This window comes from Orbicella franksi, chromosome 7, assembly GCF_964199315.1.
Source record: "Orbicella franksi chromosome 7, jaOrbFran1.1, whole genome shotgun sequence".
Lineage (NCBI taxonomy): Eukaryota > Metazoa > Cnidaria > Anthozoa > Scleractinia > Merulinidae > Orbicella > Orbicella franksi.
The window spans coordinates 25648767-25673199 of record NC_138151.1 but is presented as its reverse complement, the minus strand read 5'-3'; the positions used below and the strand labels follow the sequence as shown (position 1 = coordinate 25673199).

Below are 24433 nucleotides of genomic sequence, written 5' to 3'. Positions count from 1 at the left end.
TGTTAAGAAATGGGGCAAAACGCAACGGTAAAAGAATACACGAGGATATGCGACACCGTCGAAAAAATTTATGAAGTTATCGATTATCCTTGTCCGAGACACCGAGACAATTATAAAGAAAGTTCCACTTCTTGTCCGATCACCAAAGCAAGCAATAAGTTTCATTTTCATTCCTATTTATTTTTTTCGCATGGACTAAGTCGCTCCATGCCACACAAGAGTTGCATGGACCACCGCCGGTCTGACGCAGGCTTTACCTTTACCTTAACCCATGTAAAACAACAATGTAGAAAAAGTCACTTTGTATTTGAGATGACTGCATTCGTGAGTAAGAGTGTAAATCCAGTTCAGCACCGCTTAGTAAATTACAACAGAATTCCGATACTGTCTAATCTACTATCTTATTCAGTTCATTCTGTAAGATTTGAATCAAATGGGGGCAATCCCCATGCAGCTGGATCAAACTCTTCGAGGGAATTTAGCACTAGGTGAGCCTGCGAACATTTTGCCTTATCTACCCTCTTGTCGGGTACCATGACAACATTCATCCCGGCAGCCCGAGCGGCCGCCACTCCATTTGGCGCGTCTTCGAATACAAGTACGTCATCTGGTGACTTTGGAGGCATGGCAAACCTCGAGGAAGCTAGTTGAAAGATATCTGGTGCGGGTTTACATCTCTCGAGATTCGGATCGTCGTTTGTCACTGTATGCGACACAAGATGGAAAAGGTCTTTGTGGTTCGTTATCTTGCTGTCGTAACCCTGTCTTCCTGACCCCGTAGCGACTGCAAACGGTATATTGTGCTTGTGAAGGTGACGCACAAGCTTTTCTACGCCTAAAACAAAAAAAGATTGCGAGTTAAAGGTGAAAAATAATAAAAGAAAAAAAAAAAAAAAGAGAGAAAGAAAAGAGAGAGAGAAAAGTTCGTGCAGTGCGATCGTCTGGGTGACTTTTTATGGAACGATCTGACTTTACTGTGAAACGATCTGAATTGGAACGATCTGACTGCAAGTCATATATATGTTTTTGAGAAACGCGATCGTACCTCTCTACATTACGCGCTACCATAATTCCGAAATTCAAAATATACTGGTTTTCAAACGAAGGACGCTGTCGAGCTGAAAAGCTGTCAACATAAGTACATTTCGCACCTCTTATGCCTGATGATGATAGAAACTCTGGTGGCTCTTTAGCTTTGGATGTTAGAATTTGATGAAGTCACATGAAAACGATCTATTAAAAGGACGAGAATTGATCTTTAACCTCCTAAAATATCCATTAGGCACTATCAAGGCAAGAGAAGTATGGTTCTTTACATTTACTTGTTTTCCACGCACGTCAATGTTATTGCTAAATCTCACCTTAAAATTTCCACCTTTACTTTAGGAAATGTTGTATTGAACAAACTCAGACTTTGTGCTACAACACAAACTGATTTGCAGTCTATCAGTAGTTACGTATACAGACGAACCTCTAAAAAGCGACCACCCTCTGTTAAGCGGACAGTTATCAAAGTCCCGAAATTGTTGTCAGTAAAATACTGTAAATAAAACCACTATACATCTCTTAAGCGGCCACGGCCACCTTTTGGCCATCCTGATGAGAGTTGTCTACTTTTAAGCACCCACCCAATATTTAATATCTACATAGTTTGGCTTTGTTTTGGAAAAGGTGATGACAGAGACGAGTCTGAAACAGAAAGTGACCACTGATAAAAACATTCAAATGCAAGTGTATTGTTGTCCTTACATGACTCCATGTTTCCTTAAGGCATGTTTGCATTTGAATAAAACTGACTTTTCTACTAAACCTCATTATAATTCATGACAAACCCATATTAAGGTGGCTGAACACAGTTTTTGATACCTGTGTTCATTCACCTTTTTCTCTAAAACCCTTGATCCCTCGGTCACCAAAAATGGCAGCAAGCAAGTTAACAACACAAACTTTGGTTTTTTGATGGTTAGGCTGACGTATGTGCCGTTGCCATGGCAACATGACTAAATATAACCAGACCTTTAAAATCGGTTTTGTTTATTTATAGAAAATCTAGTCATTAGATTTTCTTTATAATTTGCATGCAACAATCTTGTAACGATTCTCACAAGTTAACACCATTTTGCTAATAACTTAACAGAGAGATCTTTAATTATCCCTTGTTGAAGGTTCACCGGAATATCTAGAATTTCCTTTGTTAAAGTTCAATTATTTTTAATACTCCAGTTACTTATTTCCTTAAGAGTGCCTGCCCGTAAGAATCAGACAAATTCTTAATTTCGCGGCAAGGGCCGAAAATTCGATTTCGCTCATATTCTTATGGTAGATAGGCTAAGGCATGACAAAAACTACTGGATAGTTTTTTTGGCAAAATATCCTTTTATTTCAAAGAAATATGCAAATTACCAACTTCCGTTAAAATCGTCATTTGACGCACCATTTTATTAAACAAGTTTGAGAGCCTCGCATGTAAAACCACATCATTCTTCCGTCTTTAAAACACTCAAATATTTTTGTGCAGTGTTTAAATGTGTACTGGGTTGATTTTAGGGAATGTTGCGTTGTCTTTTTGGGTGCAAAATTATTAAATTTCGAAGACATGTATTTCATTTACTTAAAAGTACTTCGTGAATATAATTAATTTTCACCATGTGCGAAACCTTCAAATAGATTAAGCTTCTGGTGGTTGATTCGCAGAAGGATGGTCTACAGATTCCTGTAAAAATTTTTTTGGGCAAATGATTGTGAGCGACGCGAGAGCTTTTCAAAGTACGTTAAAAACGCAAATATTTGACCATCCGTCGTAAAATTTCAATTTACGGGTTAGACATATATTTTAGCATGTGCCACATGACTTGACCTATAATAAGTTGAAATAGACACAGAGCTGAAAATTTCGATAACGTTCTGACCTTATTTGTGGTAAAAGGCAGGTCCAAAGCCGATTTGACGTGTTTCTAGTCGATCTCTTACCATTCGTCGTTCACAAAGCAGAAGTTTGCTTTTGTTTACACAAGGTTAACATCCGATGTACATCGCTTACGGTCAACCTATTATTGGTCGAATACCATGAATCTGTGACCATCTTTCTGCGCATATGAACATCACTGCATCTAAGTCAAAAACGGCTGAGTCATTTGTAGATAGCTGCTTGCTTTGCACTGCGCCAAAATATTACGTTTGATCGATCGCATCGCCGACCATTGCTGATAAGGGTGTCGGCGCAGCACAATCTTACAGCGGTTATTTGTTCGTCACGCAATGCTGTCACGGCATGTGCTGCACATTTTGATCTATTTTGTATAGAGCACTCTCAGGATAAGTGAAACAATTTAGTCATTGATCATCTGTTTGTTCATATATGTAATAATATGTGTATATTTAAATAATCGTATTCTATAGTGTACGTGGCCTCGGTCCAAATCACGTTTGTTGTACGTTCTGGTGTTTCAGACAACAGCTGACAAAGCTATTGGCTGTACTCACTAGAATTTTAAAAAAATCGTCATAAACAAATTATAGATCACTGAAGCAAGAACTAGCTGAAATAAAAATAGGAAATCACAACGAGTCTAATTCGTGAGAAAAACAGACTAAATTTAATTAGTAATTACGCGAGTAAATAGCCCTGGCCATGCTATTTTATTTGGCGTACTTTGTTTGCTCAGTGGAGGCATTGGTATGTTTGTAACAGAAAATAGAGGACTGTTGTCAATACAGTCCAAACTTATTGTCAGTAAAATATTGTAAATAAAACACCTATTGACCGGTTATCTCCGCGGCCACCATTTCGTTGTTCCGATAAGGGTTTCATTATTGTCTTTACCCCTATTAAGCGGCCACCTAAAATTCAAAAACTTTATTTTGGAAAGGACGATGGCAGATAAGAGTCTGAAATTGAAGGTGCATGACGAGTGACAATTCAAACAACCGTCTATCATGATTGTCTTGAATCGACTCCATGTTCACCAAGAAATTTATAACCCGATAGTGAAAAATTAAATATTTAAGGTACACCAACCTCTATTTAAGCGGCTAGCCCCATTAAGCGGTCACCACCCATTTCCCCGAGGGTAGTCCACTGTATTACATGTAAACCAAAAATAATTGCACAGCGCGAAAAGACCTAGGTATGAGTCTAGCGTTACAGTATTTCGCAGGGCATATAGGTAGCGGTGGTCGAGTAAAAGATAACAACAGGGGCAATGGTAAACTATTCATTCTTTTCTTTTCTTAATTCAATCTCTTCTTACTCAACACGATTGTGTGCTCCCAGTGGTTCCAAGTCTTACGGAGCCTTAGGATTAGTATTAGGATAGAAATTGTCCTACCCCTACCCCCTAAAATGGGATGACAGCATTGCGTGACGAACAAGGAACCGCTGCAAGCGAGGATTCAAACTATATGATGATTAAACGTAATATTTTGGTGTAGTGCAAAGCAAGCAACTATCTACAAATGACTTAGCCGTTTTTTTACTTAGATGCAGTGATGGTCGTATGTGTCGAAAGAGGGTCACAGATTCATGGTATTCGACCATTAAATAAGTTGACAGTTGGCGATGTACATCGGACGTTATGTAAACAAAAGCAAACTTCTGCTTTATGTGCGACGAACGGTGAGAGAAACACGTCTAATCGGCTTTGGACCTGCCTTTTCGAGCAAATGAGGTTAGAACATTTCGAAATTATCAGCTCTGTGTCTATTTCAACTTAATATAGGTCAAGTCATGTGGCGCATGCTAAAATATATGTCTAACCCGTAAATTGAAATTAAACGACGGATGGTCAAATATTTGCATTTTTAACGTACTTTGAAAAGCTCTCGCGTCGCTCACAATCATTTGCCCAAAGAAATTTTCACAGGAATCTGTAGACCATCCTTCGGCGATTCAACCACCAGAAGCTTAATCCATTTGAAGGTTTCCCACATAGTGAAAATTAATTATTTTCACGAAGTACTTTTAACTGAATGAAATACATGTCTTCGAAATTTAATTATTTTACACCCAAAAAGACAACGCAACATTCCCTAAAATCAACCCAGTACACATTTAAACATTGCACAAAAATGTTTGAGTGTTTTTAAGACGGAAGAATGATGTGGTTTTGCATGCGAGGCTCTCAAACTTGTTTAATAAAATGGTGCGTCAAATGACGATTTTAACGGAAGTTGGTAATTTGCATATTTCTTTGAAATAAAAGGATATTTTGCCAAAAAAACTATCCAGTAGTTTTTGTCATGCCCTAGCCTATCTACCATGAAAATATGAGCGAAATCGAATTTTCGAGCGTTGCCGAGTTATTTTCCATTTTTATGGACAGGGACTCTTAAGTATTTTCGTGCCAAATTTCGTGAAATTCTAATTAGTGGTTTTCGAGTAATAGGCGTATTTCCGAGAGTGCAATTTTCATTCAATAGCAATTTTTTGACTTACTACGCATGCGCTGCATTTAACTGGGTTCTTTTGGTAACAAAGAAAAAGCTGAGAATTGCTGGGTTCTTTGCATCGTTACCTTTTCTAACATATCTTTTTAGTAAAAGACTAAAGCCATCAATACACTGGGTTCAATTATAGAGAAAAATAACGCAGATAGTGCAGGTGTTGAGTAAATAAAATGATCACTGTATTGACAGCATGTTTGTTTTTTTGCAATCCTTGTGTGCGCGCTGAATTGCATCAGCAAAAGCACATGCAAAAACTGTGTTCGGCCACCTTACGCTGCCATCCTCTATTTTAAGCGGCCATCTCCCATTCCCCTGAGGGTGGCTGCTTAGTCACCTTTGTTTTTGTCTCCATGCAAGAGGTTGGCCATTACATTTTATTTGGAAGATGTTGAAATGAAGGTCTCAAATCACTGTGAAACTTAAGTTAATTAAGCATACTTTCAGGAACACAACTTACAGTAAAGCAATAACATTTTGCTTAACCATGCAATATCAATCATTTCGATGGTATCGTAAGTGGCAGAGGCTGACTAGGGTCCTTTAAAAGCAGTTATCCTCAGGGAAATGGGAGATGGCCGCTCAATGGGGGTTCGATTGTTGGTGCCTAATATGTAGATCACTGTAAATTTAACTATTAATAGCATTAGAAATAGGTGATGCAAATTCAACAAAACTTCACCATTATATCTTTCTTAAAAAAATCAATATACCGTATACAATAATCTCACCGGGCAGTAGTAATGCTGAAGGGAACTGCTCCAAAAGCTTGTCTTGTGATATTTTCACAACTTCTTCTGCTGTTAGCGGCAACTGAAGCTCCTCCACCAAGACTTTTGCTGCTTCTAGACTGCCACGCCCCATCATCTTAGATTTTACCGACCAATCAAATGTCTTGCCATAAGGTTCCAGAATTTCTTCAGTCACTCTGGTATAAATAGCTTCAGTATCTAAGATAAGGTACAACAAAGAATTACAGTATGAATTAGATACCTACTTACTACATAGTAAAGCTGCAGTTACTGTCCTAAGTAATTTTTTCATAAATGCACTGACAATGTGTGGCTCTTTGAAAACATTAGGGCACACATCATCCACCGCAAAAATTGCATCGGTGTAGGTAGGCCTGTAGAAATCAATTGCTATAGAGAGTAGCCCAAGGATAATTTTCAGGGAAGGGGTGGCTTGGGATATTCTCTGTGGAAACTTTTTACCACCCAGTGCATTTCAAAAGATTAAGGCTTCTAAAGAGACACAAATTGATGTCAGTTTCGAGTCAATTTTTAACTTGGCATCTAAGTACTTGAAAGTAATAGAATCTGATATAGTTTGCTCACTCCAGAAAAATTCCTAAAGCCCTAGAATGTATTTATCAATTTCAACTATTAATTAAAACAACTTTGGTTGAAGCCTGTACAGCAGGTGTATTAGGGCACAGGGGAGGGAGAGAAATCAGGGGAAAGTAAGGTGGAGGTTCTTCCCCCTTCCTCTTTTCTCCCAGATTATCTGGCCTCCCATTCTATGTCTGCAACACAGGAGAGGAAGGAAGCAATGCTTCTGTGTTTTCTATGGAGGCAGTTGTATTACTACAGTTTACGTGTATTGTTGACACAGAATCATCTTTGCAAGAATGATTGTATATACATGTAAATATCATACCACTCTGTAGTCTCACTGACAAAATCAATTATGACACTACTGTGGTTTCTGCATCTCGGTATCAAACTGACTACATAGTGTAATACATGGTGATTAATATAATAATCCACATGTAACACACTTCGTTATTAATAACCAGTGTGAGACCTAGATTGGTTTCCTCAGATTGAAGACTGGAAATGGAGAAACATGCAATTAGTAAGAAAATTTCGGATTTCCATTCAGAATGAATAAAGAGGAATACCTTCTGAATGGATTTTTCATAAAATTTCTGTTTCATCAGCTGAATGTACATGAAAGTTCTCAGACCAGCTGAATAGTAACACCAAAATTTGGCTTTAGTACATTTAAGTCCTTTGGGCAATAATCCAACATTGAAGGTTTCAGATGTGAGGATGTGTTAAGAACAGTTTAAGACCACCTCTGAAGGAAAAAGTCAGTGTTGTTACCCTTAACTGCCAGTGTTCCAGTGAGCTTCACCTCGGTAAGCACACAGCAGAGGTATTTAACTGCAGAACGTCGAATGCCAAATACATGTACGCTGTTTGCTTGCAGTTAATTTCACTCATGTTTGCTTGTGGTTAGCTTTTATTTGTCAGGAAGGAAAACATTATATTGCATTTGTCCCTTTCCAAAAAATAAAAGCTAACAGCAAGCAAACTTAAGTGAAGCTCACCCGCAAGCTAACAATGCATTTGACGTTCACCACTCTGCAATATACCCCTCCAATGAAAAACATCGAGGACAAAAAACTTGCTGTTTCCCATGGGGCCATTTCCTTTAGCAGAATATAGAGGATAGCCATCTGCTGTATTTGCATAGCCATACTTTATTCCCAGCAAATACACAGTGAAAATTATGTTAAAAATGTACTGAATGAGTGGGAAGGTAGGAGAGGAAAATGACCTTAAGGATGGCACACAAGAGGGGAAATGTCTTAAGGCCAAGTCCCTGAAACAAGTCCCTTGAATAATTTACACCAGGGGTCTGGAAGCAGGGGTTAGTCCCTTGTAGTGTTTAACATCAGGGAATTCATTACACAGGAACATATCAAAATCTAGGGGGAAGGGTACTGGCGAGGGGTACTTCTCCCTTAAATTTAAACCAGTTTGAATCGCAGTGAGCTAAGATTGACCCCTGCGAATAGATTTCGTTACTAAAACGGGTATTTTAGACGAAACGACTTGCCCCTGAGACTCACCCGACTAATCGGCTGAAAATCATATTATATTCGATGATTTGTTCAGACCTCAGAAAGATGACCTGAGATTTAAGTCATAAACAGCGATTAAAGCTGGAACTAAGCTACCCTTACCAATCATGAGACCATCCAAGTCGAAAATTACATGAGTACACTTCGATATTGCTTTGTCGGCCATCCTAAAATGTCACTAAAATGCAGAAGACAATCAGGCGTTCAAGAAGCAGCGAGGACCTGGTAAGGAGGAAATATCAGCGTGGCTACCAAGCATTCCAATATGGCGGCCATCAAAAGGGTCGTCTATGCGCGAAAGTTGGAAAAAATCGCCTATTTACCAGCTCTAAAAGTACAAAATGCACTAGCTAGGCAACACCTGGACGAATTAAAAGCCAAAGGAACAAGCAGCGTTGAAAATATCCTGCTCTTCTACGAGCATTCTCCTGTTTTTACCATCGGAATACGAAACAAAAGCATCGACTCGAAAGAGAGGAAGAGGTTGGAAGATTTAGGAGCAGAGTTTCATTTTACCAACAGAGGAGGCCTGTTGACATTCCACGGCCCTGGACAATTAGTTTGTTATCCCATTTTAAACCTTGACTACTTCAAGAAAAGTTTAAGGTGGTATATAACTTCACTGGAAAATACGCTTATTGCGACTTGTAAAGGGTTCGACGTGCAGGCAGCGACTACGTGCGACACCGGAGTCTGGGTAAAGGACAACAAAATTGCAGCGATAGGTGAGTAAATAAAAGAAACATGATAATTGAACAAACCTCCACATTCTATGCTGCTATGGTCCCTAATCTCTCCATCCCTCTCTCTCTCTCCCCCCCCCCCCCTTCCTCCTCCCTGCAATAGGCCATTTTAGAGCCTGTTTACATGAAGGGAGGGTGCCCCAGCTAACTGGGCTACCCAGCTAGAAATGTTGACACCTAGTCCGCCTTTACATGCAACTCACCTAACCGGGACAGTGAGTGGGCTGTGTGGGCTATCTTTTGAGCGGCCGCTAAGCACAACAAACAAAATGACCGACCAAAGAACCTTTTTGGCGGCAAGTTTAACTTTTTTTATCGCCCATTCCGCTAGCGGCATCTTTTCCGTGTATAGGACTGTTGTTAATGGTAACTACGTAAAAATTCACCTCGCGCTCCCATTTTTTTGCGGTTTATCTCACCTCGGCTCGCTGGGATAGCCTGGCATGAACTGTTTACATGGTAAAAAGCTATCCCGCCTAGCCGGGTACCCTGGGCAAGTAGACAGGGTGCCCCGGGTAGGCGGGCTGCCTTGTCTAGCATGTAAACGCTTCAATGCGTTTTCTAAAGAAACATATGAGAAGTTGGCCCTCCCAGGGTAGTTCGGTTAGCCGGGTAGCCCGGTTAGCCAGGGCACCCTCCCTCCATGTAAACAGGCCCTCGCAGTTGTCTGCTTGGTGACCTGGCCTGTGATTGGCAGCGAGGCTGGAGGTGGCCTTGCTTTGCTACAGACCTCTCTGCTTTTGTCATGTAAATGCACCTAGTTAGCATCAGAACAACTTGATTTACACAGCAAAAGCAGTGAGGTCTGTATCCAACAAGGTCAACTCCAACCTCCCAGCCATTCAAAGGCCAGGTCACTAAGCAGACAACTGTAAAATGGTCTATTGACCTAATGATGTTCTGGCCGCATTTGCTAGATGATTGAAGTGGTAGGGGGAGGGGGAAGTGGGGGTTGGAGGAGTTGGGGAGGGGGGGTGGAGAGGTGCCTGTCGCAAACAGGGGAGGTGTTACTTCCATGGATGGGTGGGTCATTTAATTTTCTCGTTTTTTTTTTTTTTTTCTCAGTCTTCTCATGGGTGGACAGATGCTCTGTGACTGTGTCTTGCTCAGAGTGAACAAAAATCAATTGAAAATCCTTGGGAAAAAGGAAATATTTTAGAATGGGGAAATATCAGGAAAAGGTAAATATCATTTAGTTGATGAAATGGTTCTTTTCTTTGGTATTTACAGGTGTTCATACAAGCCGATGGATTACAACACATGGTATTGCACTGAACTGTAATAATGATCTGAGTTGGTTTGAGCACTTCACACCTTGTGGGATAGAAGGCAAAGGTGTTACATCACTTTCAAAGGAAACTAATCAAAACATTGAACCGCTAGGTACAATTCCGGCTTTTATAGAGTCATTTCAAAATGTGTTCGATTGTACCGTTGTGTTAGAAGATAGCAAGGATGTCGGAATTAATAGTAGCTTGTAATAACCATTGACCTTGTAGCATGAAAAATTAACTATATTTTATAATTTTGATAGACAGTATTCAATCTAAATTCCGTAAGCTGCAGATGATTCTGGATATTTGTTACCTCTTGAGTGCAGTTTCATAGCTACAGGATATGTCATGCCATGCAAATAGGGTTGTTAAATAATATATCTATTTATAATATAGATAGGACCCTGCGTGCGCTCTGATTGGTCAAAAACCCATGTTTTGTCGGAGTATATAAAACATAGAAAAAGCGTGTTTTATTGTTTTTAGCCACATTACCTCTATATCATAAAGCAAATGAAGAAGCCTAAGCCATGTATTACATTGTGATAAACCAAGACGGGCATTTAAGAACACTCGAGAAATGTAGAAAACAGTCGCCTGCGACTCGTGTTTTCTACATTTCCCTCGTGTTCTCAAATGCCCGTCGTGGTTTATCACAGTGTAATACACGGCTTAGGCTTCTTCATTTGTTAAATATACTTGCATGAGGAAAATACAATTAGTTATTGTGTGTAATTGTATATGGCAAATTTTTTTGTCGTAACTATCGAAGCCTGAGAGTTTCTTTCTGTTAATTCTTTTCTGTAGCTGCCGTTTCCATTCCTTTTCCAGGCGGAGAGACCGAACAAGGGAGCAAGCAAGCGCGTGAGCGAAGGAGCGCGCCTGGTGTGAGCAAAAAATGGGGGGTTAGTCGGAAGAGAGTGAGCGGGAAGGGGGAGGGTGTGGGGAGAAAAGGAATCGCCTGCAGGCAATCCCAAACATTTAACCGAACTCCGCTCGCCCACGAATGGGGAGCAACAGTGCAATTTGATTGGTTAGTAGCCCGTTAATCAAAAAGTAACATAAGAAATTTAAAAGTTCATGCATAATCCGACAATTGGAACACTGCAAGATCAAAATACATATGGTGCATCCCGAGGAAGCGTTCAAATTTTCTGTTCAGGAAACGTTGAAAGATCTTTCGCAAAATGGCGAACACATCGATCTAACCGGAGCAAGAAGCTGCCATTAGAGTCCAGTCCGTGGACAGGATGTCCTTGCAGTCCATTTATCAAATACTTGAGGGAGTGAAGGAGAAAATTTCAAGGGAGCGCCCCAAGGGAGCGCGGCATGTTTGGCGGCGTTCGGTAAATGTCTGGGGTTGATTGCAGGCGTTTCCTTCGCCCGCCTCACCCCCTCCCCCTCCTCCATATTTCTTGCATTCGCTCGCAGTTTCGTTCCCTTCGCGTGCGTGTTTGATCAGTGGCTCTGTTCATTCCGCTCCAACGGGTCATTGCATTATCATGGTGGGATGGTTTGTGGTAACCTGCGATCAGGGGTTCTTGTTTTGGCTAAATGCTTGCCCAAAAATTTAAAAGAACCGCCTCATCGCAGATTAGGTTTGTGGGTGTTAATGACCCGGAGAGCTATGTCGGCTGAGTCTTGCTCTCCTGGTGGGATTAGCCATGCTGAACTGGACTGACAAACAAACGGAGTGAAAGACTGAAAATCTTGAAAGAGCAAATTAATCGGCACAGTACTCGACAAAGAATCGGCTGTTTGGCATACGCATCTGCAACCTCGATTCCAGGTTCTCTCTCGTCATTGTTTTTTTTGTTTGTTTGTTTTCTTTTTTCCTCCTGCTATATTTTTCCGTTTAATATTCGAAGGTTTACTGTCCCAAATGATTTCCCAAAGTCTCTTATTGTTGGCACCGAAATGAGTTCGTCAGCATCGGTTTGACTGTAAGAGAAGAATACTCCTAAAGAAAGTATTGGCTCTTTTGGCCATTTCAAACCAAAGGGAGAGTCCTGGTTATTTTTCCGCTGCCCTAACCACATTGCTTTAGTTTTAGCCGTATTAATTTCTAACCCAGAGCAGTGTTTCAAAACAAGCCGGCGACCGCCGGAGTTCCGCAGGCTAATTGATTATATATCGCTGGTTTCTCTGGCTTCAGCTTGTTAAAAAGAAAGCTTTAAGCATCCAATCCTTTTGCTTTGCTAAAACGATTCTCTCACATCAGAAAACTACCAAATGGCTGACCATGTTCGAAATCGCCCTATAATGCAAAGCAAACCCTTGAGTATTGAGTACGTCATGTATGCCTACGTATGGTGTCTCCTCTAGTTGATTTTACCAGACCTCCTGGGATGAGGGGCCTTGCGGCCCATAACTTGTCACAACCGCCTTCTCTTCCAGCTCCAGACGCCTACTTCAAAACATTTTGAAACCCTTGGCAGAGTGAGAAATACACTCTTTAAGAAAGCTGAGGAGTTCGTTAACTGATTCCTTGTCACAGGCAAAACTAGTGGTGTCATCTGCATACTGCACTTCTTTTATTTTACGATTGCTAACTTGGATGCCTTCACCAATAGAGGCATTATTATTATCATTATCATCATCATCATCATCATCATCATCATTATCATCATTATCATTATCATTATCATTATCATTATCATTATTATTATTTTATAAAGCTCTTGCATTTTGCATGCATGTACTAGTAGACCGCTAAAACGTTTTGGTGTAGCATTCTTCGTCGGTAAATGTGACTTCCGGCGAACTCCAATAAAGCAGGTAGTTTTTAGCTATTGCCCGGAGATCGAAGCGTACTAGATTTGTCATAGCAACGATCAAAACACTATGCAACCCCTCCTGACCAACAGATTTGTCTATGACCCAGATTCTGGGTAGTCACGTGACCAGCCGCAACCAGGGTTTCTCTCCTCACCGACATGGGAAGCAAAAGGCAGATAGCCTGAGATCGAGGCTGAATCAGCCGTACGAAATGAAAACAAGGCAAAACGACAGAGAATTTGACATTGAAGCATTCAGACCAGCCGACATGCAAAATTCCATACAAGTAAGGAAAAATGGAAAGACAGCTGAACATGATGTCAGAGAGTGTCTAAAACAGACTTCGAATAGAGAATGAATTTGTTTGACAAAGTGAGAGAAGAGTGCATAGCATCGAAAAGCTGGAATAGAGGACTAATAGTAGTAGCTTCTCAAGAGGGTTGAGATAAAGGAGTGTTCAAATTCGAGGGCCTGACATTTTTCTACGAGTCGTAAGCAAGATCTCTTACAGAGTGTTGATAAGTGGGGCTAAGAAGGGTGTCGACAACATCCTGAAGGAGGAACTGTTCTATCTCATGACGTAATACAGTCGAACCCCTATTAAGCGGCCACCTATTAAACTGCCACCCCTATTAGGCGGCCAGTAATCAAAGTCCCGATGAGGTTTTTTCTATTGTTTTTACCTCTATTAAGCGGCCAGCCCCTTTCACGCGTTATGTTATGTAGGGAATTCTGGGAAATAAAGATGGCCGTTTGAGACTAGCTCGTGGGTTATTTTATCGCAGACTTCGGTCTTGTCATAGACCTTTTAAATACAAAATTGGCGACGAGGATAGTCGTTTCGCCTGCGCCAGTGTAAAATAGGCTGCTGTCTATGGCCTTGTGGACCCATTTGATGAAAATACCGATAAAGTTGCCCATTATGCCGGACTCTACGAAGCCTTCATGGTAGTAAATGAGACTGCCGAAGAAAGACATGTACAGGTACATGTGTTCCTAGCAGTGGTTGGACCACAAACTTACAAGTTGTAAAGAATCTTTGTGACCCAGAGAACCCGAAAACTTAATCGTATCCGGATCTGTAGAAAATTCTGCAAGCACACTACGAACCGGCCCCAATAGTCATTGCTAGACTGCAAAACAGTCGTATTTTTTGCGAACGCGAGCGACGGTCAATATTCGAACGAAAGGTCTGGAGTGAGTGTAAAAACGGCGAGGGAGAATAGGGAGAGACGCTACGGGTGTGTGAGGCTCGCGCGCTTCGTACGCGAGGATCGCGCTTACGGCTGTTCGCGCCTTCCGAAAACGTCCGAAAACGACTGTTTTGCAGTCTAAGTCATTGCCGAAAGGCAAATTCTAATTTTGTGGTACAATTGAAGAAATTGGCCTCCACCTGCAGTTTTGGTGCCTTTTTAGACGAAGCTCTTCGCGATAGACGTGTGTCTGGATTCCATTCCAAAATATCAAGAACGCAGCGCCATCTGTTGGCGGTGAGAGAGCTGACCTTCACGGCTGCACACAAACGGTGCATTGCAGATGAGTTGGCAAAGAAAGCTAACAAAGGACACATCGAAGAATCTGTAACAGTAGAAACTAACAAAATCCAGGACCTAAATCTGATGGATGTAGAGGTACTTGGAATGCCAATTCTAAACGATGTGAAGGGCGTGGTAGCAAAGCGCATGGTTTTGATGTTTGCAAATTCAAAACTGCAATCTGTTATCGTTGTTAGCAAAAAGACCATAGTCGTCCAGTATGCCAGGCCCGATTGCCGGAAAGGTATTTTCAAAGAAGGCCCAACAATTCTAGAGGCACGAGCGTAAACAGTTGTGAGCTTAATTCACAACAAGGAGGTGATGATTCCAGTTTCTAGAGTTAGTTATATCAAAAACAAGTCGACAGCTTATATATCAAGGCTAATTAGGTGTATACACAAGCAGTGACATAACATGATGTAATCAAACTGATCAAAGAGTGCTGCAATTCTTTCTTGAATTAAAATCCTCCTATGAATCTGACCTTGGGCAAGACTTGGTCTTGGACTTGGTCTTATTTAACAATAAAGAAATTCTTATTGATCAAAAGACTTTCTTTTACAAATCGTGGTTTCAAAAAGGGATTTCCGGATACACGACCTCCTCACGAAGAATGGCACCTTTCTTTCGCATGGTGATTTTACCCACAAGTATGATTAAAAATGCAATTTCCTACAGTATTTACAAGTAGTTTCAGCAATACCCCGGCGACTTGTTGAAAAAGCAAAGGAAAACCTGGATGCCAAATTTACTTTTTCACCAGAAATTAGTTTTTTCCAGCTATCACCTTCAATAAATGTGAACCTTCTGAAAATGAAAAGTAAAGATTACTATTGGTTTTTTCAAAACAAATTAGATGCAGAACTTAAGGCGCCTGGAAACTGGACTCGTGATTTGCAGACTAGTGATACAGAATTTAATGTCTACTTCAAAAACCTAAAAGGTATCTACAAAGAAAATAAACTAAGAGAATTCTACTTTAAATTTCTACACAGAATCACTGTAACGAAAAAGGAATTATGTCTGTATGGTATAGAATGCAACAGTGCATGCGTGTACTGTCAGGAGTCTGACTCGATAAGCCACTCATTCATCCATTGTCGACGATCAAAAAAAATTTTTCTCTGAAGTAATTAAGTGGTTTAATATGGAAAATTACACCTCCTACTCACTTACAGCAATTGAATTACTCTTTGGGAAATTATCAAATGAACCTGATCCCGTTTCATCCCAGAAGATGTTGAAAAAGCTTAACTATGTCCTGTTTGCTAAATACTATATTTATAACAATAAGCTTAGTTCAAAACAAGAAAGCTTGAACGAATTTACTAGGAAACTGGAATTCAAGTATCATTTAGAAGGATTGTAAGTCAACATACAAGTGTAATTATGCCTCGAAATGTACAGAAAAGGGAATTGTAAGTTAAAAAAAAAAAACGTTTTATGATCTGCACAGTATTCGCTGTAAAAAAAAGTAATGATAGCTTATTTTCACCGACTAGACGTCGTATGTATGTAAAGCAGTATAACGTAGTTTAATGTAGTCTATTTGAAATGTAGTGTAAGTTGTGTAAAGTAGTGTAATTTGGTTAAGTAAATTATATTGTAATATAGTGCTATGTGTTTGAAATAAAGTGTTAAAAAAAAAAAAAAAAAAAAAAAAGACTGATCAAAGAGAAAGATCCAACTCTCTAGAGGCTTTGATCCCCCATAAATACTAGGCTTTATGTTCTTGATTTATAAGCTGTCGACTTGTTTTTTATCTAACTACATGACTATGGCTCTGAAATAGAGCCGAAATATTGTAATAACAACCTTTTTGTATTGTAATACACCAAAACTTATTCGGGTGAAAAGGTTTTCATTTTTAGAAAGATTTCTGTACCGCAGTGAAATGTTATTCCAATGATGAAAAAGTGCCTGATCTAATTGTAGTGCAAGGCAAACGCCCAGCGTTATTTGGGAGGGATTGGTTAAGGAAGCAAGATAGGGCTAGATTGGAAGAACATTTTCAAAGTAACCTGCAGAACAAGCGGATTAGCGGGCTCTAACGCGATACACCAGCGCGCGCGCGAAGCGCTAAAACGAGCGCGAAGCGCGAGACGAGAAAAATCTCTCCTCGCACTTCGCGCTCATTCTCGCGCTTCGCGCGCATGCTCGTGTATCGCTCTAGAGCCCGCTAATCCGCCTGTTCTGCAGGCTATTTCAAAGTGACAGAACATTCAGGGAACAGGTATTCTGTCCCAAGTCGGAGATGTTTCCTCCTGAATAGCACTCTGCACTAATGACGTCATGAAATTTCAGACCCCCCTCGAGACTCAGACAATCAAAGACCCAAATCCTGAGTAATCCTAAGGGAAAATTTGTGAATGGCAAGCAGTTTGCTTCAATCTTTAACGGTTTTAACCGAGGACGACGACGTTCCTGGTTCTAAATTTGACAGAGATCCACAGGAATACACTGTTGACCAGCTAAAACGGTGGTTAAAGTGCAGGGGCTTAAAACTGAGCGGTAAACGCGATGAACTTGTGAAACGTGTGAGCGACTGCATAAAGTGTGGGAATCACCACACGCTCGATGCAAGCATTGACAATGGTAAATGGTTCGCTGCCAAGGTTCTTAAAGAAAGTCCGCAGATACAAGCGACTGGAAGCTCGATTTCGCTGCCATTTATTCCGTCGACCGGCTGGCGGGACTTTCCATCTCATTCCATTCCTTCTCTCTTTAACTACGGCCACGTGTATTACTACGCGTTAGAATCGCTTGCAAATGATCTAGCAGACATCGACGACGGACTGGGACATATGACCGATAAGCCAATGAAAAATGGAAGGAAGTACGTGGATTCAGGCTTTGTACACGATGTGATGGACACGCAGAACGCCGATCACTATTTTGTGAGAGCGCATGTTTGGCCTTCGATGAGAACAGAGCTACCGCACAATGTTGTTGTGATTATATCCGACGTGAACAGTGGCGCTGTTCTTCACGCCTCATGTGAACCTTGCCGGGCTTCGTCTTTGGGACGTTGTAGTCATGTTGTAGCGGTTTTATTTTATGTACTTGACTACGTTCAGAAACACGGAACGGTTTTAACAAAACCATGCACAAGCACTGTATGGAGTAACACTTTGGAATGGAGGGCACTATATCTGTATTGTTTATTTTGAGAATAACTGGTACATGTATGATGGGCTGCAAGAATCTACAAGGAAGGGCTCTGGAATCCAGGTTTCTCCAGCTATGTTTCATGAGCCAGTGGGATTTTCGTTAAGCTTTTTAGTATATTGTAGTTAGGTAAATGGAAAAATATGATCCCAAATGTTCCTTTTCATGAACTCAAACCATAATGGAATATTAAGCTATTCCATGATGACTGTACATAAGAAAAAAAACTTAGAATTCCCCATGAGCTTACAGTATTTCTTTTTGGGTCTACTGTAAATTAGGTAAAAAAGCATGTGTACTAGTACTACCAACTCGCTATGTTTGTTTAGTTTTGAAATCTTTAACTGCAATACTTGTGCATTATCAGAAGAAGAGTAATGTAACGATTTTTCTAACTAAAGGAAAGATAAGTACTATAGACTAAGAACTTTGTTCTTAAAACTCTTTGAGTGCCAAGAGTGACCAACATACAAGTTCTTCTCACAGTATGATATTTAATCCAAAGAGATGCTGATGAGAATTTATAAAATGATTACCCATTACGGCTAATACCATAAAAAATGTATGTACATCAGTAAGGAGAATTTATATGTGGATATTTGGGCTTTAATGGTTAAAATGTATGAGGATTGCTGTTAACACATATTTTTGCTTTGTTCCTGGGCTGCCCTTCATATTTTAGCATCTATTTTCAATTTGATAATTGTTCAGTGGCAGCATGTTGATGTTCTGTTGGTGGGGACAGGGCTTGGTGAGGAACATTGTTTGATGAAAAGGGTAAATGGTGATTGTAAATTTTGTTGTTCTTAATTTCCTCTATATTTAAGTAGCACAGTCATGGTACTTACCTTATAAGACAAGAATGGTAGATTTAAATTAAATCATGGCACAAAAATTTAAGAATTTTGAATTGAGAGAGGTCTATTACATTATTATTGCCGTACACCCACATCTTACGAGTTGTGAAATTTAATTTTCCATATGGATTTTTTTATAGAGCGTTGTTCTATTAGTATCTTTTGTATATAGATGAAAAGAGCATTGACAAGTATCTTGTAAATTCAGATAAATAAGTACTGTATACTGAACACAACTTTTATTTTTCAAAATGTTGTTTGTATAAAAAATATAATTTAATGTCAAATTGAATGGATTGTTAATTGTCTGCCACCCTTTTCAATTGTATTGAGAATAATGATATATTGTTTTGTGTCCCTTACAAATAGGAATTTGATTTTTCATTAAATTAAGGCTTCTTGTCTAAGAAAAAAATGTCTAAACCACATGTAATACAACTGAGACATCAGCATATTACTATTAACTGGTGAGTTTTTTTTGAGTTCTTTTGAATAAATACAAGGCCTGCAATTTTTTTCCACTACATTATAATGCTTCTATCTGCTTACCGGTCAGCAGCCTCTTTTGCAAAAGAATTATCACAAGGAGAAAATGTGTTGTTTCAGAAAATATCAAATTAACCTCCAATGAAAAGTTTTGTTTGCTTTGCTCCCCAACCACCCACCCATTTCTCTTGGGGAGCCACAGTAGCATCATGGTTTGATGTGCTTGTCTACTGATTGTGCGGTCCATGTTCAAGCCCTGGTTGGGGACATTGTATTGTTCTCTTGGGCAGGACACTCGACTCTTACAGTGCCTCTCCCCTTGTATATGATGCAGGTCAAAATGAAATTCAGGTTAAAATGAAATTCCTTTGTCTCTTAACCCTAATTATTCATGGATAATAAATAATTAGGGTTAGAAGACCGAGAAAATTGAGAATCAAACTAGGTTAGAATCATTTTAACCTGAATATTATTCCTGTTTAGCATCATACATTCCATGGGGAGGGTATGGATATTCTTTGAACTTTCTTACTATAACTTTTTCAAGATTTATAAAAATAAATGCTCAATATACAGTCATCAGTGCTCAATACAGAGTGAGTTTAATCTTGTGGTCTTGCACTAGTACAAATTTCAATCAGTCTTCACACAACTACTCTGTATTAAAACTCTATTTACAAAGGGTGTTCTGAAAATTGACAAGGCATGAAGCAACTACTACCATTTGAGTTGCAAGAGGGGCCAGAGACAAAGGAATTTTCCGACCAACAAGTTTGAACTGCTTAAGGCGTTCATTAAAACGTTCTACATGAATCCTAGCCTTAGCAATACGACGCGTCTCCAGTTCCTCTGCAGCACTAAGAGTTTTTCTTCCTTTCAGAAATGATGGAATTTTTAATTCCACTTGGAGTGGATTTAGGAGCTCCCGCACAGTAAAACCCCGATCAGCCAATACTAAATCATATGGTTTCAGGTGTTTCATAAGCCCACTTTCTTTGAAGATTGCAACATCATCAATATCCCCTTCAAACAAATCTGACACAAAGCATGCTCCGCCATTGGGAGTTACAGCAATGAGACACTTAAATGTGTTTGTGTGCTTGTATGAAGAGAAAGTGTTCCCTTGCCTAGCAAAATTCCTGGAGCATTCTACTCTAAACTCAGTACAGTCAACAATACACCGTATTTTCCTCATGGTTTTGAAAACTTTGGGGAGGAACCTGCTGAGTTGGGCTCTCTGAGGAAACATGAAGTGTTGCATGTCTCTAAACGTTACATACATCAGCTGAAGAAAGGTGGTGAAAATTTTGCGTACATAGGATGGATCAATTTTTCTTTCTGGTGTACTGAGAAGAGCTGCTAGAGTCTTGAGAGTAAATCCTCTCCTAAGTCTCAGAAGGCAAGTAAAAAGCTTCTCCCTTAATGAAAAATCACTTCTTGGGCCAGTTCTTGCATTTTCCGTTGCAGGGCAATCTTTACTACTCCAATAGTTTATGGTCTCCAAAGGACAAACGTCGTCTAGAAAATTATGCAAAATCTCAAACTGTGGAGGTGAGAGGCCAATGAAGTGTTTCATAAGACTTGCATCTCGCACGATGTTTTCGTAAGATAGAGTACTTACTATTGTGGGAGCCTGAGGTTTCCTCGTGGCAACATCATTCTTCAAAATCATAGTCTCGACCTTTGCGGATAACTCGTATTTAGAATACAAGGTCTGAGAGCCTTGATCAGAAACCAGCTTTCCTGTAGAGTGCTCATACACATGTGGCGTCGCATTACATTCTTCATTGGTTAGAGATTCGTTGAGTTTGTTTAGGATGGCATCGACCGTCGATCCAGATTCTAGTGACTCGCGATCGACAGTCGGTATACAGTAGTCCAGTAATTGTTCGCCACAGTTTTTGTTGTGTAACTTTTCTTTCTTTGTGACTGGTTCCGCTCTTGATCTCGGAGCTTTTCTCTTTGGAGCACATGCTCGACTCGCTTGTGCTCGTGTTAGATTCGCTTTCAGCGGATCAGGAAATTCAGCCGTGGGACCTTTTTCTCCGGGCCAGTGAAGAGCACAAATATAAGTATTTCTGGTAATATTTTTCTCTGTAAATAATTCCCGAGAACAAGCTACTAGCCAACGCTTGCACTTAGCGATGTCTTGCGACGGTTTTGGGAACGGTATGAAGACTTTCTTACCCGATGCTTGTAACTCTTTGAGAGATTTTGTCCATTTGTCGGGATACCTCGAATCTGTTTTACACTCACCCCAACAGCAGTGTTTGGTAGAAACCATTTTTTGTCCCTCTAATTATTAACTCCATGATTTCACCAAATTTTCTTCATTTTTGTTTCACTCTTGCAGCCCTCGCACATACATTCGCCTTTGGCAGATCGAAATGTTTGTCTGAGTCTGTGCGGGGGGTCTCATGGGATCTCATGTGACAAAATCTATTTTTAGTAATAGTGCAAGACGCTATTGAGTACCTTGCTCGATAAGCACTTGGCAAAAGTTTGTTCAGTAAGAAGCTCACCTAAAACCAAATAATGAAAGAAGAACCTATCTTCCTGGTGATCTTGTGAATACAACGTCCGTACATAGCTTTAATTAATCAAAGTTAGTTAATAGGTATTAACATTCCACTGTATTAGTTTTATTGAGATTTTTTTTTTTTTTTTCATATCCCATTGTATTATTATTAATATTCAGAGTTTTAAAGTCGGCGTGATATCTAACGATTTTTATCGACTTAACTAAGTGTAGATGTAGATGTAGATGTAATCTAGGCTCCTTGATTCTTAAATCAGTAGTTAAGCCAGTATTTTAGAAAGATAGACCCGTGCCTGCCTCACTTGTTTCACAAGTTGAAAAGGAGTATGACAAGCTCGTACAGGTCGATATATTGTATCCCGCATCTCACAGTAGTTGGGCTAGTCCAGTAGTTCATGTTACCAAGGCTGATGGGTCTATCCACGGGTGTGTGGAGACTATAAAGCACTGAATGAACGCATTGATGATAGATGCAAATTTTGCCTGATGTACAAGATATCTTTGCCATACTGTCTCAGGATGGTTCTACCCCGGATACCTTGTTTGTTATAGATCTATCTGGTGCCTTCAATCAATTATTTCTTGATGATGAATCATCAGAGTTACTGACGCTCAATACACGCAAAGGTTTGTTTAGGTCAAAACGTGTATGTTTCGGTATGAAGACAGTAACTGCTCAATTCCAGAGAGTCGTAAATGCCATTTTGTCTGGGATTAAAAGGGTGATGGTGCGTGTTGATGACATACTGTTTGCTAGCTACATCTGGTAGAGTGTCTGTACACTTGGACATCCTTAGACAAGTATTTAGGAGGCAAGTCTAAGTAGGCCTAAGTGTCAGTTTTTGAAAGACAAGATAAAGTGTATGGGACACATTTTGAGCAAGCAAGGGGTAAGTCCTGTGAACAGTAAGCTTGAGGCCATACAGCAAGAACCAGGGCCTGCAATTGAGTCTCGCAATTGAGATCTTTTCTTAGCACGATAAATTACTACTCAAAGTTTATTCCTGAGCTACTCAGTAACAAGACTAAATGGTTTTGGAGTGTTGTGAAGCAGCCTTTACTCAAATGATTAGGTGTTAGTCCACCATGATCCCAGTAAACCCATAACATTTAGGTGGCTTACTACAGTTTTGATGGATTATCACAGCCCAACTTCTAGCTCTTTTGAAAAATGTCCCAAGACGTTTTTGCTTTCTCTTTGTACTGTTTGCTTAAGTCTTTTACCATTCTATAAAATGACGTTTTTCTCAAAATCTAACTGTATGAATTTTAGGAAGAAGAAACTGGCTCTGGTTAAACAGTCATGCAAAGCAAAATAAAAATCTGTAAGGTAGACTTTTCGCAAAGTAAGAAAATGTGAAATTTTGCCTATTTCACAAAATAGCTCAAAATTTGTCTTACAGAGTTTTTCTAAATTTTGGCTCTATTCACCCCTGCAAATCAACTGTGAAAATTTCAGCATGGGTTGTACAGTAGGTTTTCGAGCAATCCTCGATCAAAGACTGGCTTTTATAACCTTGGACGGGAATTGAACTGCACATGCCTTTTATTTAAGCGCCCGCTTATTTGACGTCATGTGTCGCGTGCGAGAAAGAAACACCTGCTTGAAACCAGTTTTAAACTATCGCTACGTGTACCAAAGTTTTTAAATTAATTAACGTGTTTCAAGTGCAGAAGTTGTTTACATTTTTTCTTAGGGTTACTTAAAAACTCGAGCAGTCGCTAAAAGCTATCCGCTTTCGAAGTCAAAACTCTTATAGGGAGTGGCACTAAAGTATGTATGTATGTCTGCCTGCCTGCCTGTCTGCCCGCCTGCCCCCCTGCCCGCCTGCCTGCCCGCTCGCCCGCCCGCCCGCCTACTTGCCTGCCTGCCTGCCTCCCTCCCTTAGTCGTTGGAAGAAAGACCCTGGTTGCGGCTGGTTAAGTGACCACCCAGAATGTGGGTGGTAAAAATATCTGTTGGGCGGGAGGGGTGGCAGAGTGTTTTGATTGTTGTTGTGACAAACTTTGTGGGTTTCAAAAACTCGAGCAGTCGCTAAAAACTATCCGCTTTATCTAGGTTCGAAGTCAAATTTTGCCGATGAAGAAGAATGCCACATTATTCCTACCGTCCCCCAAACATAGAAGACTTTCGTTACAAAGAAATTCGGCAGGCGAAAGGAGCACAAACTTTTCGATGGTTAGCACATGTACAACGTCACCTACCGAATCGAAGTGGAACCAGCTGATCAGTTTCTTGAATCTTTGAGTTCGGAGGTAATTTATTTTCTTCTTGGTGCGGTATTTTGGATGTTAAAAGGCCGAGTATTCTGACTTGCATTTGATTTTATACAACAATTGCAATGTAATCGATTTACAGTTTTGTTGACAAAAGCCCGCGCTTATATTTCATCTGCATCAGGTTTATGTAAGTTTATATTTAGACAGATGTTTAAACACAGTTCCTTGGCATAGTTAAGAATACATTTTGCGAAATGGTAAACAAAACATCTTTGGTCACCTATAGCGAACAATGTGCCGTGAGGTTAATTCAGGCAACATGAAACAGCGAAACAGTTTTACTTCTTCAGTTATTAATTCGACCGGCTGAAATTGAAATCAGAGTGCTACTTCAATATACTGGGTGTAGATAAATATATTTCTCTTGACCTGTGTGAAGCTTAGAATAAGACTGGAGAATTTCAAAGGTGCATTTGCCCGTGTGTGATTTAATGTGGTGACCCGCAACCGGCTTCTTTC

The 24433-nt window shown here is 40.0% G+C and overlaps 3 protein-coding genes across 4 annotated transcripts in view; 1 reads left to right on the top strand and 2 right to left on the bottom strand.

The window, feature by feature from the left end:
• Positions 1-285: 285 nt before the first annotated feature.
• Positions 286-8501, bottom strand: LOC145492447 (pseudouridine-5'-phosphatase-like). The gene is made up of 3 exons (XM_081471895.1): positions 8417-8501; positions 6174-6392; positions 286-835 (listed from the first exon to the last, which is right to left on the bottom strand). The coding sequence occupies exons 1-3, from the start codon at positions 8478-8480 to the stop codon at positions 411-413; spliced, it is 708 nt and encodes a 235-aa protein (XP_081328021.1). The 5' UTR covers positions 8481-8501; the 3' UTR covers positions 286-410.
• Position 8502: 1 nt separating this feature from the next.
• The window catches only part of LOC145492398 (octanoyl-[acyl-carrier-protein]:protein N-octanoyltransferase LIPT2, mitochondrial-like), an 82667-nt gene continuing 66736 nt past the window's right edge, over positions 8503-24433 (top strand). Inside the window, exons 1-3 of one of the 2 annotated variants that reach the window (XM_081471844.1) lie at positions 8503-9039; positions 10288-10440; positions 11139-11240. In XM_081471844.1, coding sequence (XP_081327970.1) covers positions 8580-9039; positions 10288-10440; positions 11139-11240 — 715 coding nt within the window. In that variant the 5' untranslated portion in view covers positions 8503-8579. Of the gene's footprint in view, positions 9040-10287; positions 10441-11138; positions 16303-24433 lie in introns of those variants that run through there. The other variant, XM_081471845.1, reaches the window with a different exon arrangement.
• Positions 18762-21781, bottom strand: LOC145492330 (uncharacterized). The gene has a single exon (XM_081471759.1). The coding sequence runs from the start codon at positions 21437-21439 to the stop codon at positions 19826-19828; it is 1614 nt and encodes a 537-aa protein (XP_081327885.1). The 5' UTR covers positions 21440-21781; the 3' UTR covers positions 18762-19825.